At 32.7% G+C, this 19,112-nt stretch overlaps 1 protein-coding gene across 1 annotated transcript in view; it reads right to left on the bottom strand.

Annotated features, from left to right (window-relative positions):
* LOC100369908 (uncharacterized) overlaps window positions 1–19,112 on the bottom strand; it is a 55,955-nt gene that overhangs the window by 30,309 nt on the left and 6,534 nt on the right. The window contains exons 7-10 of the mRNA XM_085502372.1: window positions 16,282–16,422; window positions 13,740–13,968; window positions 7,059–7,777; window positions 5,489–5,646 (exon numbers count right to left, since the gene is read on the bottom strand). Of these exons, the coding sequence (XP_085358498.1) occupies window positions 5,489–5,646; window positions 7,059–7,777; window positions 13,740–13,968; window positions 16,282–16,422 (1,247 nt within the window). The remainder of the gene's footprint in view (window positions 1–5,488; window positions 5,647–7,058; window positions 7,778–13,739; window positions 13,969–16,281; window positions 16,423–19,112) is intronic.

Here is a 19,112-nt window from a genome sequence, read left to right on the forward strand (position 1 = left end):
AAATTTTTGCTGAAAAGACTTTTTGGATGTTTTGTATGGAATTTATTTTCACTGATTTTTGGCAAGTTTAATGTGAAATATAGGAAACAAAGTATATTCGCTGGATTATATTTTCACTGAATTATTCTTAAGCAAAAATAACAAAAAATAATTCCAAGCGAAAATATTTTACAGTACACAAGTGACAAATTTATTTCTCTTATATCAACACAAAACTCAAAAATATTTTTTTTTTCCTTCGCCTAGTACCAGTATTTTTCTTATCTGTGCTTTTGAGAGAAGATCTACTAGAAGAACTAATGTGTGATATGTACCGATATATAATACTTTCTATATGTGGTGTATATGTGTAGTGTTAATTTTGTGCTTGTAACCCACACCGCGAAGGAAAATTATGGGGAGGTCCTAAAAGGGTGATATGAATAAATACAAAATAAAACATTATAACTGTAAAGAAAAATACAATTTTTCATTGGTTTGCTGATAATCAAATTTTAATCAAGTATAACTCACAAGTATAAATAACTGAATATACCGGTAGTAAAATTAGCATCTGTCTCTTAGTAAAACCTTTATGTGTTCAACACAAAAACTTTATACTCTCTTAACTGTAATTATAAAATGGCTTGTAGCATTAAGATGTTATTTATGCAAGAAAAAATACAATAGAAAAATCACTAAATGCTTGAAAATATATTAATCCAAAACTGCAATCTTTAAAACAAAATGGCTGCCAGCCGGCCATGTTGAACCAAGTTTGAGTAGAATCTGTCCATGCACAACTGAGATCTATTTCCTGAATGTTGAAAATGTGTGATTTTGATACATTTTTTACCTTAAAATTGCTGCCATCTTGAATCGATCATGAAAACAAATGCAGGTGCATATGTCTGATGTAATATTAAATTAATGAATAGTTAATTTGGACGATATCGATGACATGCGCATACAAACAAGCACAACCACTGACAATATTTATAATCTTCTAATATGAATTATATTACTATATATATTTTACTTTCATACAAATTGTCTATGTTCATCACACTAGGATTGAATTTTACTGAACAGATAGTGATCTGTCAAAATAAAAACCAAATAAATGAATGAAAAAAAAATGAGAGTGCCTATTTATTATCAATCCACTTTATCAGTATAATATTTTCTCCACTTTATTTGAAAATTCAAGCTAAAACTAAAACAGATATATCCCCAAATTTATCTTAAAAAATGTGTTGGTTTCATGTTTCTACTCACAGGCAGACATTTGAAAAGGATATTGATACTTACCGGTACAAACTACCTCTCCTATTTAAGCTAATAAAAGCAGTTCCACCAACATCTCAATAAATAAGCTAAATAAGCTAACCACAACAAAAATTGAACTGTGCCAAGGAGAACATACAATGACTGCAATTTTTATGAGTTTGAGAAAGATTGCACACAAATTACTTGTCATGAGTTATCCTGGCCACAAGTATGACAATGACAGACATTGTAACCTTTATACCCTGCCACTTTATTACGGTATCATTACAGACAAGGTGAAATTGCCTTTTTTATAAATTTTTTAAAATAGCCACTATCGTAAATAAAAAAAAATCAGAACATTAGACAGGAAATTGGAGAATGTAAGACATGGTAATAAAGACGTCAAACGTTACAGTCACAATTTCCTGTTTACCTGGAAGTACTGATGCATTATAATAGTGGACATATGTAATATCGGAATGTGTACAAGTCATTTATTGTAGGCACCTTGCAGCATGACGAGAAATGTCGGATGAAATGTCATTGGACAGACTTGACTGAATTCAGACGTTAGTTTCACACATGGATACATCAAGCTTACACTGTCAGCATGGCTAAATACATACAGTGGCATGAAGCAAAAGTGTTTATATTTGAGTCTAAGCAGACTGATTCCTAGTTCATCATTTCAACTACTAGTATGACACAGGATTTATTTATTTTTTTAAATTGAATCATATCTTGACGGTTGAGCAAAAAATAGAAGGATCATGAGTCCCATGCAAAATATATAACATATGCAAAATTTTTGTTTACACATAATCTGAACGCAACCTGCAGGACGACTGTGACAAATTTAAGCATTCGCAAAATATAAAAGTGGGGAAGATTATGATGACAAAATGTCATCATCACCGTTGAATACAATGTTAATTAAAAATCCTTCTGGTTACAACCTCAACTGGTATACTCAATTTGCATTATCCAATGCAAATGACGTCACAGCATAAAAGGTTACATACGAGTAATAAAAGCCTCATCCTTACCTTTTTTTTTCTTGTGTATTAAAAATCTTTTCACCACACGGTTTTAAAAACTTGCTATTAAAGACAGTTTGTATAAATTCAAGAGTAATTGGTACTCAGACTAGTCTTTTGAGAATGGCTGGTGAGATAAAAATGGCTCTCCTGCAGTAATTTAATGGGTTACGGGAGCTATGTTATTACAATCTTTTCAAATAGATCTGAATTGGGTGAGTGATAATAGCTCTCATGAGCTGTAATAAGCAAGATAGGTTAGCAGAGTGGTCGCTCTCCTCAAACAAAATGCCATGGGTACAAATTGTTTAATAACAAGTCATTGTCAATGACACGTCCCTGTTCCGTTCATATTTGAGTGACATATACATTCAAAGCATATGTACAACACATTGTACTAAATCTGAACAAAATCCATCCATGCATGACTGAGATCCGGTTCCGGAATTGTGAAAATACGTGATTTTGATGCATTTTCGGCAAATGCACATACATATTCATGACATGATGTACCTTGTGTGTGTGAAGTTTGAACTTGATCAATCCAGACATGTCTCGGATATGGATCCAGAACTGAATTCTTTAAAACAAACTTGATCCGAAAAAAAAAATGACATGCATCAAGGTCCTATTATGTTTAATGTATGTACCAAATTTGAATGAAATCAGTCCATGCATAACTGAGATCCGGGTCCGGAATGGTGAAAATGTGCGATTTCAATGCATTTTCGGCCTTAAAGCGGCCTCCGTTTGGCTATCGTTAATGAGATCATGAAACAAATGTACATACATATTTGTTTCATGATGTACCTTGTGTGTGTGAAGTTTGAACTCGATCAATCCAAGCATGTCTCAGATACGGATCCAGAATTGAATTCTTTAAAACAAAATGGCCACCAGTCGGCCATTTCAAACCCGATCCAAAAAAAAAAAAATGACGTGCATCAAGGTCCTATTATGTTTTATGTATGTACCAAATTTGAACAAAATCCGTGCATGCATAACTGAGATCCGGGTCCGGAATGGTGAAAATGTGCGATTTCGATGCATTTTCGGCCTTAAAGTGGCCCCAATTTGGCTATCGTTAATGAGATCATGAAACAAATGCACATACATATTTGTTTCATGATGTACCTTGTGTGTGTGAAGTTTGAACTCAATCAATCCAAGCATGTCTCAGATACGGATCCAGAACTGAATTCTTTAAAACAAAATGGCCGCCAGTCGGCCATTTCAAACCCGATCCAAAAAAAAAAATGACGTGCATCAAAGTCCTATTATGTTTAATGTATGTACCAAATTTAAACAAAATCCGTCCATGCATAACTGAGATCCGGGTTCGGAATGGTGAAAATGTGCGATTTTGATGCATTTTCGGCCTTAAAATGGCCGCTATTCGGCTATCGTTAATCGGATCATGAAAAAAATGCACGTGCATATGTCCCATATAATGTGTGATGTATGAGTGAAGTTTGAACTTAATCGGTCCATGTATGTTTGAGATACAGGTGATCACGGACGGACGGACGGAAGGACGGACGCACACAGGGCAAAACATAAGTCCCCGTTTTCGGACTACGTCCGAACGGGGACTAACTAACCAAAAGGGTAACAGGTATATATTGTAACCTATTTAAACATTTTTATATGAATTAGCATTATTTTATAATATTTCCACAAAAACAATATGGTGATTGTTTTGATGGTGTGCCTTGGAGGTCAATGAGATCCCATTTTGCCTGAGTACATACTTTCTCATCTTAAACAATATTTTTTCTTTCTTGTACTCATAATTTCATAATCGTCAAAAATACCAGTGAATGACATTTTACAAGATTCATATACTTGTGCTGCCATTCATTGATGTGATTCCTTTCCCATCATGCACCACATCATTGATGCGCCAAATGTAAACATAGAAGAAGAAGTAATGTAAATGTAGCGGACATTTTCCATATGAGGAAAACGTCTGTAACACATCCAAACATGTCTGTAACAATTTTGAACAGAATTTAACAATTAGCCACGCCCTTTCCACACTGAATTAAACCATTACAAGTATAGTTTAGATCTTCTAGCAAGTATTATTGGATTTAAAATAAATTTTTCATTCAAGTTCAAATCAGTAAATTTTAAAGAGACTAAAGTCATAAACCTCTCTTTCTAATGTCTATGCTCCAATAGTGAAGTATATGATTTGAATAAAGAATGTTTACAAAGACAAACAGACCCTGACATGGGGTGTCCACTGAAGCATGAAATTATATGTTAGGGAATCCTGTATACCCCCATGGAATAAAGACGAGCAATTTGACCCTTGACCTGGTGATATCCATCAAGGAAATTGTCAGGCTAGCAGTATTAAAGATAGATATCAGAGAACAAGGTGTCCATGTACTAGGCATTGGAATGAGTTCTTATACAATGTATGGATGATCGGTTTTTATTAAGAGTTACACTGAATATCTAAAGATGGCTGTCAAGTGTTGATATAGCCAGTCCTTCCAAGGAAGAGAGGCATACATGTTTAAAGGTATACTGGACCTAAGGATTGCCGGTGAAACATGGTACAAAATACATGTAGACCTTCAAAATACAGTAAAACTCATTTTGGATAAGCTACTGTTAATTTAACATTACACTGAATATCTAAAGATGGCTGTCAAGTGTTGATATAGCCAGTCCTTCCAAGGGAGAGAGGCATACATGTTTAAAGGTATACTGGACCTAAGGATTGCCGGTGAAACATGGTACAAAATACATGTAGACCTTCAAAATACAGTAAAACTCATCTGGAATAAGCTACTGTTAATTCAACATTTTTTAATGGAACTCAAATCTAGCAAATGGGAAATTATGTCCATTGTGTCAAGAATTATCAAAGTAATTATAGAAATATACATATAAACATATTACACCAAAATATGGTACGAGGGTTAAGGATTGGGTATGGTGTTATTTATTCGTTTGTCTTCGTCAAATGTAATCTACATTTACTGGGGTATTACATTAGAATTGATCAATGCATGATCTGTTGATCTTTGACACATTATGTCAGGTTTTCAATACTAACACATGTATTATTGACAACCTGCCACCTTCATTTTAATATTAGTCATGTATATCAATGACATGAGAAATGATGAAAATACTCATCACGTAACACACACTATCACGTTCACGCAAAAATAAAAGGATATGGAGGCAAATTTCTAACTTCCGTTCGCTGCACCACTACGTTTGTACCAACATCGTATCGTAGACCTTTCTGATTTAGAAAATGTGCAACTAACGGACTCTGAGAGTGAACGTTAAACATTGTCTTGATAAAATCCGGTCCTTTGCAGGCTGGATGCGACTGAAATAAAAAAAGACATCAAAGATGGTACAAGTAATCATCTCGATCTTTGATCATTTCACCTGCCACGGACAGAAATCATCTACTTAAAAAATCCTACTTTGGTGTTTACAGCTCATCATTAAATCACTTTAAAAAGCAGCTACGGTCATTAAGACAAGATACAATAAAATGTGAACTAGAATAGGATTATAAAAAGACACTTATGATCGCAACATTGTAATAACAAGAATAGATCATGTGCATGTGAAATGAAGGTACCGGTAGTATAAGTACTGTACGAATCACCCACTAAGATTTCCTGACAGCAAACCATGAATCAAAATCTTAGGAATGGTAAATTCCACTTTTATCGAGGAATACACTATACCACCTCCAAAATAAGACTTCAAGAAGTTTCTTAGTGGGTGTCTATAACGTAACTCTTACACACCTGCATATCGCTATATCTCTTGGGAATAAAAATTTGACGTTGCAACATGTTTTGATTGTAAATGTGATGGATGACAGAAGATTGAAAATATGGTTACCGTAGTTACTTTCATAATCCATCAAAGTACATGATAAAACATACATACATAGATGACTATCAGTAATACGGAATGATTAACATATTATAGCGAATAAATTATGCTAAGCAGCAGATGTTTGCACAGTTGTAAATATTTCACAAAATAAACCTGTTTCTTATCAGTTTGTTAAAAAGCTATAAAAAATAATTATTCTTAACTAATCGACCAAGAACAATTTAACAGTCTGGGCCAGAATTACAAAATGCATTACTGTGACCCAAAAAAAGAATGGAACGACAATATTGAAATATTTGAGACACTGTTTTGCTAACAAAATACCGGTAACTATATGGCTCATAATGTAGCCATTGTTTCTCATACTGCAATATTGCCATTCCATTTATTCTTGCAATCACAGTAACAATAATTTTAATTAAATTTTAAAGAATATATTTTAGCTTACATGTGAATTCCATCAAGATATTAATTAGTAATGAGCCCATCTGCGTACTCATTAATTTTTCAATGGATATTTCTGCTGATAAATTAAATATGCTAACTAAATTAAATCCATGTGAACACTGAACTTATCATTTTACTGGAAAACCAGCGAGTGCATATCAAATATCAAAATATTAATGATAGTTCACCAATATAATTCATGACAGTAAACTATTTTTAACAACATTCAATCTATCATCAATAAGATGCACTTAAATCAAAGACTTTTGAAGGTAACTAATGTTTAAGAAGAGCACAAATGAAAAGTACTATACATGAAGCCAATATACACACTGTACTTTCAGACATGGTAAAAAGAGACAGCAAGAAAAACACGAAAACATTCTAGTTTCCAAGAGTCACTATAAATGAGTGAGAAGTGAGAAGATATGACATTACCTCCCTTTTCTTTGCTCCATCACTAAGCTGCCTCATTGCTGAGATTGAAGTGGCATGTGTCATGCTGGCGTATGACTGCTGGGTCAAGGCGCCACCACTCTTGCTACTTTTATTTAATTCCTTACCACTTGGTGATTCAAAACGGGTGATATGTCGAGGACTTTTAGTCAGCGAATTATTGCTGCTTCCATCGGGACTTCTATGAGGACTCTGGTACTTATGTGATTTGTTGCGATTCCTAGTGTACGTATCCATAGGCAGTGAAGTTTTTGGTGGTGGTTGGGGTCCACAAGTGCTTCCCCGAGCTCCTTTTGGAAGACGCCTGATATACAGAGACATTTCTTCAATATCTCCTTCACTGTGGAGATTTTCTGTTATTGGCGTCAATGCGTCAACACGCATTTTGCCATTGTCTTCAACTTTGTTCGCAGACATTTGCGGTTTTACAATGCGATGACGGTGGCGTGCCCTCATGCCTTGCGGTGATACCTGTTTTTGCAATTCCGCTGATCCTAAATCACTTTCTGATTGTTGACTGCCAGACGTAGAAGACTCGTAATAACCTCTCCCGTCTTTGGAATTACGTCGTTTCTGATAAGATCTACCATATTTATTTGACAACGCCACTGATGAAGAAGGACTGCCATCAGATAACACAGAAGTGCTATTGCTAGTGCGAGAACTCTCAGCGGAAATGAAATCAAAATCCAATAAATTGCCTTAAACAAAACAAATAAAAATAACCTGGTCATAAATTGGTATTAGGATAGAGTAATTATTATCAAGTGTGATTGTAATTTAAGATTACATATGCAAAGATAAGACTCCTATACATACGTACTCATTTAGCTCACCGCTAGAAGGCGATTACATAGCCAAGTTTGATTTCCAAAGCTGATTGTTCACTCAGCAGTAAAAATAAGAGTACAGTCTGCCCTGCCGTTTAATCATGCTGTATTAATAGAATTTGGAGACTGGTTGCACACAGCATACACTTGCAATTTGCACATAAACAAAAAAAATTCCAGAAGAAACAGTAGTAACATAGCCAAGCACAAAAATATTTATTATTAAATATAAATATAAAATTTAAAAATTCAAAAAGTTTAGAAAAAAACTCCTGTGTGCTGAGGGTATTGGATGCATTAAGTACAAATAATACTGTATTTAGTTCTGTATATTAGAAGCAATCTCCAACACAAAGTGCAAAAATTTGCATGCAAAACCATTGAAATATGTTTTATTTTGACAACAGACATGCATCTCATTTAAACTTGAGCAAATGTGCTTCTTAATAGAGCAAATACGGCATTTAGAAATATAATCAAGGTGGTTCCAAGTGGCTATGGTGTAACAATTATAAATATTTAATGAAATCATGACCATATTTTATGTATATGGTTTGTTACTGATGTTTTTTTATGTCTTTTAGAAAATTGGAAAAGATATAATTTGCCATATCATAATTGATGACATACATGAAACGTGGAAATTATGCATATTTTGTGTCATTACAAATAATTAAAAAAAAAAAATCTGCTTTTAAAAAGTGCTAACAAAATTCAGTTTTGCTTTAATACTGTGTTCTACGGAACAGTTCTAAGATACAATTTTGTTAACAGAATGCTGTTATAACACCATTGAATATGTAAATCAGTGATTCTTGGACTGTTAATTTCTTCAAGTCTACAGTAGACACAGCAATTAAATCAATTTAGATTATGTTTAAATCCAAGGAAATATCGGCGAGTTTTATTACAAAAGTCTTCCAATTCATGCTACATGTACTTGGAGAAAGTGACTACTTTTAGAATGCAAACAGTGAACATAAACTGTGTAATTTGAATTGTACCTGTAGGTGTGTAAATGATTGATCAATAAAATATAGAGCTCATGATTACGTTGTGCTGACTAATGTAATTGTCCACAATCATGCATGCATGTATAACAAGTAATTGTAAGCACATCAACTAAACAGTTTAATAAGAAATGGATACTATTCAGTTAAATTTCATTAAAAAAAAATATTATGTGAAAAATATTGGTTTAGGTGTGACTAATTACAAAAAGTAATCGCAAAGAATACATGAAAAGAAAATGGCTGCCAGTCGGCCATTTTGAATCAAATCTCCCTAAAAAATGAATTTGTGTCAGTATTCCACCATGTGTGCTTACTGTATAATCTTTAATTTAGGCGTCATTTTTCGAACATTTCAATCTTTCCTGATGCCTAAATTAGAGTCTGATTTAGGTTTTCCATAGTCATTGATGCTTATTCCAGAGTCTGATGTTTATAGTGCCTAGCGTGACTGGGTAAACTTTGTATTGACAATAAGCTGTTATCTGCGTAAAAAGTGATAAATGCTTCTTCAATGCTCAGTTTATTTTTCAAAATCAACTAATTTGTTGGTTTAAAAAAAATCATGCCAAAACCATAAACCACCAACAAATTAAAATGCAAACACAAGGCACTCATTATGTCTTGTTTTTGTAACAACTTTAACCCTTTGAGCACAACATTTTTTTTTCACACTTTCACTGATTTTGGACCGAAAAAACAAAATGTGACATTCCTGCTTGTTTTCAATCCAAAAATTTAAAATATTTACATTTTATGTGGAAAAGAGCTTGTATAAATATACTACAAATGGAACTATTTTGTGGATGGTACCTGAAGTTGACATTGGCACAGAAATCGTTAAACAAAATTGGTGTTTCAGAATATAACAGGTAGACCCATAAAAATAACATAGTTGAACTCTGGTGACCTTGCCCTTTGTTATATAATATAATTCCCTTTATCATAGTTTGATTCAATATAAATATGCATTGTCATAATTCATTTTGAATACAAACAAGTTTTGGAGTAGAACCAACAGTGGGGAATCATTCTACCGAATGTCCTTAAAAGATGTAAATATCTTACAAAAACATTGGTGCCTTATTTGTTTAATTATTTTCAGGGACATAATTTCCAGCTTTATTCAAAGTAATTCAGATATTTTAGTATAAAAACAAATGTCTCATTGCAAAAAAAAGTGTTGCATTTAGATGTGAATAGATTCATAAAACATGCAAGATAACAGAAAATTTTAGCTGGCTTTAGTCCAGCTAAAAGTATTTTGTACAGGTGTCTGTCAAAAATTAATGATTTACTGAGACAAATATGAACTGCCTCATTGTGTGACTACTGTATTATATGAAAAGTAAAAAAAAACACCCTTTATGAATAGCTATCATGTTGCAAGCTCTGCTTTGTATGCAAATCAACTTAAATAGTTAGTTGGTGTCCAGTGGAGGGAGAAGTCAACAGTACTGTTGCCTCCTGAGAATCTACGTCTTCAAATACTGCAATCTTTGAAGTGCGTTTTTTAAACTAGTATTATAAAAACTCTATCATTCTGTTCTAATAGCTGAAACATATTCCTGTGAGTTTTCATTTGTCGAATGAACTGTTTGTCAAATACAGAATACATATATTTTAGAATAATTTTCTTTTTAAAATGTGGATGAAATGTTTTGCTTTTAATGTATTTTTTATGTATTGTTTTTGATTTGATAACTTTGAACTAAACAGATTTTCTATTAGCTTCAGATCTTGATCAAAGTTAGGCACCCAGTTCATAGGAGTGCTTATATTGATTTTCTGACATCTTGTTTTCTGTAAAGATTTTATTGATAGGTTTGCAAATGTGTATTAGACTGTGCAATCTCTCCATGAGTTGGTTTTGAAACCCAGTATGGGATTCTGAGATACATTACCAAGGATATTATTACAAGATAAATCATTTGCTTCATTGAACACATACAACAATGCATATTTCCACTGAGATCAGTGACCTTTGATGTGTATCACCAGTGATCAGTCAAGTAGAAACAGTCAAAATATTTTATCAGATTTTCTCAATTTTTGCATGATATTTTCATACAGGACATCTGTTGTTCAAACTCAGGGAAGACTTTATACTGATGAATAAGGTGACCAAGTTTGATAAAGTTTGGAATAGAATTAGTAAAGTTATTATGCACACAATAACAATTATTAATGACGACGACGACAACAACAACGACAACGGACAAAATTTTTCCCTTAATATACCTTTCCCTTCCATCTTTGATGGTACGGGCAAGGTAAAAATGGCTTCCAGTCAGCTACTTTGAATCAGTGACTCACCACTGTTGATGTAACATAATTGTTTAGTCAAAAGAAGATGGGAAAAGTAGAGGCAAAATAATGAATCTCAACGAGTTGTTTTATTTTCCACTCAACTTTTCATCTGAAAATAATTAAAATAGTGATTGTACTGACTCAATTTTTGTTTTCGTCAGAAATTTTTAATTTTAAAATTGAGCGGATGTCATCAATTTGACAGCAAAGCTCAACTAACAAGCTATTATCTGGATTTCCAGTTATTAATACTAAAATCATGAACACATACAATAAACTTATGAACTAATGTGGTTGTGCAGCTATCCAAGCGTGTGTAATGAAACACGAAAAGTGATAGAGACACAGCAATAACTACAAGCATATTGCTTATGAAAATAGGAAACACCTGAAAAAATTAATTTCCTGTCGACTCTCGTAAATTAAAAAAAATTGGAACAAAATGTGAGATATGGATATTAAAAGTGGCATTCAGTAGAATTCTTTGAACATGGGAAAATACACTTTGTGACATAATTTTAATATATAGCCACCTTTAGAACTGGATGCTAAGAAAACCTGTTTTATTGACACAGTACATGTAATTACGCCGAGGTTTCGATAACCTTCTTTTATAATAAAAAAATATTAAATTTTTTAATTAAAAGTCAACGTCTGGCACTTTTTAAAATTCAAAAAGGAAGCAACACTACGTGGAAGGAAAACTGTTTTTATTCTAGCCAAAAGAATATAAGGAATTTCTATAGTGTAATTTCATCTCCTCAATACATATGCAGTTCTAGTTTCAGTGAACACAAGCACAAGGCGGTTCTTGGTGAATTGGTGGATACAAATACAAACATAGTAGACTCATTTGGCCCCGATATAGCGAGCCCAAGTTGAAACCTAGAACATCTGTCGAGTTGCTCTCATTGTAACAGTAGAGACAAAATCACTCCTTTAAAACCCACTGAAATGCTTCTTGACCAAATAGAATGCCTAATTGCAGGACTTATACCAGTATATACCAGTATACCAAAATATTCTGTTGGAGTTTGACTCATTTCTCATGCCAAATCTCTCTGTTCTCATAAATTGTCTTTTTTTTACTAAAGATTTTCTTAGGACTTTTATATGCACATGTTCTCATAAACTGACCTATAACTTTATACAGGTCAAGTACATGTATGTGGCATCAAAGAGGAAACATAGACCGAGTTTTACTGTGTTAGGGAGAAACCACAAAGTCTAAGTTCAAACTCAGAGCACACACACTGACTGGTGATGTCATAGACATGCTACCTTGAACATGATGTTGCTCATTAGCTTTTGTGCGATATGATGTTTCAAGTTAGATCATGAATATTTATAAGTTGATCACTATGCAGATCTGGCATATTAGAGTTGACCTGCCGCAATTTCAGTATGCAAATTTTATGAGAAAATTGACTACAAATTTTGAAAGGTCAATGCTCACGCATACGTGTATTGCATCCATCCATTGTGTATTTAAGTTCTAAAACTTTTATAGCATAATTATTTTGAAAACAGGGATCCCCTTTCTCATTTCAAATTTCATGCAGAAATGTTGACAGGAATCACTAAATGTTTTCAAAAGTATGTAATTTGCCATACAAAAAAACAGTCAGTTTTGAGTCAGAAATTGCCCTTGTACTTTCGTACCTTGTACTCTTCAGAAAGAATTGTCATACAGGGGCTTTTATTACACATAGACACTAATCTTGTAATTGTATTTGTTGTGAGAAATGTACACAAAGTGCAAATGAGACTATGAACTTGTATGAAAACGACACATTTTTTCAGTAACATTGAAACCATCAAATTCATAACATATACGACTTTGTAGCATATTCACTCAATGCATCACAAGAAAAGCGCAGCAAAGAAGAAAATATTTGTATAAAATGTACTATGGGTCATATTTCATTTTCTGGAAACTCAATACACAGCATGGTAGACATAACTTCACTGGTATTATAGCCGATTATACTCTTCTGTACATTTTCGCAAGCCCTTCCAGCAAAAACAAGATTGTACTGTTGAACGATACATGTGTAAACACTGGAAGGTTGAAAGTTGTGCGATTCCCACTGAATCAAACAGACGTGATGTATTCAATAAGCGTGGGCATTATGCAGACAGACAGTTAATTAAGTAACTAATTAACCTATCAGCGGAATCAGGTAATTAAAAAAGTAACCTAATCTTGTACTATGTTCACTCAAGTCATATATTGATGAAATGCTATAAATAAGTATGCAAATTAGACTAATTAATATGCATGGGGTTTACAATAATTTGATGATACAGTATCTGATGACTGATTTTCATGAGATTGTGATCAGCAGTCATTGTAAAAAAAATTACAATATGTGAAGCAAGTTTTTGAAATCATATTAAATTGATGCAAGGATTGGTGTCAACAAATATTAACACAAATTACCAGGACTTTTGATTGGAAAATGCAGGAAAGCGGAAGAGTTTTACAATTGTACTTATTGTAATACACTTACCTTTCTTGGATTTGTTAGTTATAACTTCGGCTTTTCTCATCCCCTGAGGCTCAATTGCTTTGTAATTCCACGCCATCCAGGAGCGTGGTACAGGATTAGTACCGTCAATCCACTGCGAGGTCACGGTGCAAATATCAGACCGAAAATTATCATCAAACTGACGCCATGATGTTGGGAAGGCTTCGCAAAAGCTACTGTAAATAGCTTGTGATAGCAAATCTGGATAATTCTACAAAGGTAATAAAGAAAGTAATTCTTATGGTCAGTTGATGTAATTGTATGAACCCAGAAACTCAAATTTGACTAAACATGGAATTGCTTTTTTAATCACATTTTCTGAAGTAATATTTCAAATTTAAGAGAAAATAAAAAATACTGCTTGAGAAATCCGTGAATGTTCTCCAAACGATGCACTAAATTACAGTTCTATTACTTTATTTCAATTCAAGCAAATGGTATTATTTTGGCACTTCAAAATTGATTTTTAATATAAATTTAAATGCAAAAGGCATATTTTCAAGGATTTCCATCCAAGTCTGTATTTAGGGATAACTGCAGTACAGTTTAATACTAATATCTACACTGAGGTCTTAAAGTTTTAAAATGATTGCTGTGAGCGCCTCCTGGGTATGTTTAGCGCCCCCTAGTGGTCAAAAACCTTAGTTTTTCAATTTTTGTTCAACAAGGCTGCTTAAATTTATGATTTTGGTGAATTGCTCATGGTGTAAATCATTTCACTTTGAACATTAATTATTATCATACAAGTATAGTAATTAATTATTAAACCCATTGTCTGTACTTTCTCTTTCTTGCTCCAAATCAAAAGAGCACTTTCTTTTTATATAATTTTAATCAGCAAATTTGATCAAGACAATGAGAAATTTCCAATCAGTCCAAAATAACATTTGTAACAATAACATTTGGGACTGACTGTGTCAACGCCATTTGAAATACATGGTCGTGTACAGTTTGGATCATTAAAACAACAGATTTTCCACGTTTTCGTTCCAGTTTTTGTATAATTTGGATTGTAATTTGCCCATTAAAAGTACAGTTGTGAAATAAACCGTTTTTTTGGCTCAAAAAAACAACAATAACATTTGGTTTATCAATTACCATAAAATTAATTATTTCATTTATTAATTTACTCTATTAATTAATTTGTGCATTTATTCAACCGCAATAAGCATCACGGGCGAGTGACCAAGCGTCACGGTACCGTGTCGCTTCATAGGCCTGGGGAGAACACTGTCTTATTACCGTACTGGTAATTCATAGAATTCAAAAAAAAAATTGTAATTTGCGGCATTATAAATAATACTGCAAAATATGACATCACTTGATGTATGTGTCATATGTCAGGAATTCTCCAAGTACATCTCCAGTTATCCCAATGGAAATCACAACATATTGTACCAGCGACTATTTCAACAAAACCTGAACTTATACTTTTTACTCAAGAGAGAAGCATAACTACAGGCCTATAGATCGTAACATTTTCTCAGTCAACACAGATAGAATTAGAAAGCTTCACTCAGCATGAATAACTTTGAGGTCATGTTGTTGAATAAATGGAAGTCCATTGCTACTATATATAATTGCCATGTGCCAATTGTGTAGATAATATTATGGTCAATGTTACGTCTATCTGTATCTTTTTTCATCCCAACAAAAAAAACGAATCACTGTTTATTAAATTGGGCAAAAACAGTTCTTAAGCTTTTATTTCACACACAAAACAAAAATTTCCAGTTTAATCCTTTTAATTCATGCTCTTGAAAAAAACAATTATTTTTACTACCGAGAAAATGGTATACCGATACATACTTACTGTAAAATCTGTATTAGAAGCGGCGGCTTCTATTAAAATGGTCCAATGCAACAGAGGAGATGGGGCTTCTATTACAGCTTCAACACATATGAGAAATGAAGAATTTTGGGTTCTCAATTGTTCAAAAAGAATGTGTGCAATTTCTATTGGGGATGCGGCTTCTAATACAGATTTTACGGTACTTAGTAGCACACGTGTAAAGTGATATTAGACTTTTTAGCAACATTACCAGATTCAGAGTATAGTACAACACAATCCTGTAAATGGATTAATTTAGCAAATGCATTTCTACTGAAATAAATAGAACCTGTGATAATACATTCTCATATTAAACTAAAATGCAGTTTAAATGAAACCAATAAATTTCATCGAACACAATCATAATAATGATGATCTTAAATTAAGTTCCAATTTTTCATTGTAAAAAATTATGGAAAAAAGTTAGAAAATAAATGGAGCTAGTTGTATGGGAGATGAAAACTAACATAACTGTGAATTTGATTTTGTTTCAAAGTATCAAATTTTTATTATTCATTAAACTCAAGAAGTTTAGCGGCACATAAAAGTAAGAGAATTCATGCGGCAACCTTTTATGCTTATATGACTTATATTCATCTCAAGACGGTAATAATCACATAGTTCTTGCGAGCCATTTCCTTCTGCAGTCATAAAAAGATTACGATGTAGTAATAACCATAAAAATTAACGTACCTTGAAGAAGACGTCTCGGTATTGTGGTTCTTTGGCATATAGTAATAATTTGACGTAGTTGTGAGCTATGCGGTTGAATAATTTGGACTGTGATTTCTTACTAGGATGATAGTGCTGTAAGAATATCCACCAATATGTGTCCTAGAATAATAACAAATTTGAGTCAGGGCAGCACTATACTAGCTTTTATATGCTAATGGGGGCATGCGAACATGACAGGAATAGATTACCTAATCTTAGTATAGCGTATAGACAGAATTGTAATAAGACTCAGAGGTACAGTCAGATGCAGTTTTTAACAGTGCTAAGATACCTCTATGACTCTCTTCATGTTGATCGATGAAGGTTGATGAACGTGGGTGAGTTTGAAGTGGACATGAAGGGTTACTCACATGAAAAACATCTGACATCGCCCATGTTTTACTACAGAACTACTTATTATTTTTTTCTTTGTACATTGTACACAGGAGTTATTTTTAATAATTGAACAGGTTGGGTTTTACTTTTCCTGTATAAGAGTCCCATGTATTATCCTTAAATCAGAGAAAAATAATATCAAGTTTATCTCAAAAATTGGACTTTCATGAAAATGTAATGATCAAACTTAACTTAGTCATATGGATTGTTTTACTTGCATGTAACAAAAAAGCCAATTTATGTTCTAATCTCCTCTAAAAATTATTAAATTATTTCACCAGTATCTAGGACTTACCAGCTCAGCGGATTCACTGCAGTAATCCAATTTGACCACTATATTTAGGTATATGTAACATATAAATATCTATAAATTGCATGGTATTGCTATAAATAGATTACTTCAAATGTTATTTGCGGGAAATCTAATAAATGTTGCAGATATTATATTGTTAAATTACCTTCTCTACGATAACTTATATTCACTTTTTTTAATCTAATTTTCTAAAATCATTTTTATAAATTTTTTTGTGAAATATTTAATGAATAGATTTTAAGATTCAAGTTGTACTCAAATTGTGTATTTCATTAGGATTTATATTATCATGGCATATTTTAATTTTATTGACTAAACCTTGCGACAGACTGGCTTCATGCTGAACAAGTGACCCAGAATAAATAATGTATAAGTAAGTACATGTAGAAGCAAAAACATATGGTATGCTTTTATTAATTTTATTTCATAATATTATTTAATTATAATTCTTCAGTCAGTAAGTTAATTTTTCATTGATCAGCAACCCAAATACCAACATCAACCATTAAATAAAGCTGAAGATGCCCAGGAGACATAATATATATTAAAGATGGAAGAAGACTATATTTGTTCTAATAGTATTATAGTACTGTAAAATACCTTATTTTAGCTTGGAATTTGTTTTCGTTAAAAGGATGATTCAGTGAAAATAAAATCTATATACTTTTTTTCCCTATATTTTACATTCTACTCATCAAAAATCAGAGAAAATAAACGCCGTACAAAACACCCAAAAAGTATTTTTATACAGTATGCTTCATTATTAACATGTGACTATAGATGCTCTTTTTTTTATTTACAGATATGGTAATTTTCAAAACAAATTTTCTGGTGATTAGAGTCTTATGATACATAGATATACTAGTACTTTGGGGATTTTAGGAGATACATTTACGCTACTCAAAAGTACCGTAATTTAATAGAGCTTAGAGAGAACTACTGTGAGCTGAGGGCATTGATGTATACGGGTAGTATACAGTACATGCATGCACACAGGGTAACTGAAATGACTCATTGTGTGTCACACATGAGAGTAAGAAATGATCTAATTTTCTTTGTCACATTTTATGTTACAAGAATGAAAAAAGTAAAATTTATGAAAAAAACAAAAACAAAAAAACAGATAAAATAGAGGTCCAATATTGAAAGTTTTAAGGCATTTTATTATTGTTTGCTACTGCAAGGAAATATCTCTAACAAGTATAACATCAATTGACATCATTTTAGTAGAATTGAAAGACAATATACCTTTTTATAGGGGTTTAATTTTGTCAAATTCTTATTTTTTTCATACTATTTGATAGTTTTTTTCCGAAAAGAACAGGTTAACAAAAAAGTCTGTTATTAATATTGAAATAATTATAAAGTTAATACAGATTTTTACATGAAATAGCATCGCTGATATATGTGTCAGCATGGGTACATGAGTATATGAGTAATCACTGTGGTGATGATGATGGTGAGGAAAAGAGACAGTTTGTATGTTAATGGAAGATAATCCACATCAGATTTGGTGATAATTGTGACCACAAAAGATACGATTTAGAATATAAATAACCTCAATGTTGAAAAAAGCATGCATGACAATATCGCCATCGGCATGTTCAAAGGTTCCCCTGGGAGGACACTAAACTAAACACAGACAATTAGTATCTTCAAGAGTAAAACCCGCAAAGTGCAACCCTGCACCTAGAAACTAACGAATAAATCATCACACCTAAAAACAAAAATGTGTATGTTCATTCTCGCTTCGGAAGGTATAAATGATAACACTTTATTGATGGAACACGACCTTGGAGTGGCCCTTAGCAGTAAAGTGCATGTACTCAGCACTGGCAGGTACTTGACAACCCGGGGGCCATGAAAAGTAGTAGTCAATAAAGATTTATAATGCAATGAACTAAATGAAGTTTATACGGCAATGAGGTAATGAACCTTCTACTCAGTATAATTGGATTTCAGTCTCCAATTTTTAATGTCAGCTTTTATTCTAAAATATATTAAATTGATAAATACTCAGTAATACTATTCCAATCAGTGAAAGACAACACTGCCCTCACAGTTATAATACTGAGAAGTAAAGTACCCCCTCTAGTGGTAA

This window comes from Saccoglossus kowalevskii, chromosome 8 (genome assembly GCF_978046115.1).
Source record: "Saccoglossus kowalevskii chromosome 8, keSacKowa6.1, whole genome shotgun sequence".
Lineage (NCBI taxonomy): Eukaryota > Metazoa > Hemichordata > Enteropneusta > Harrimaniidae > Saccoglossus > Saccoglossus kowalevskii.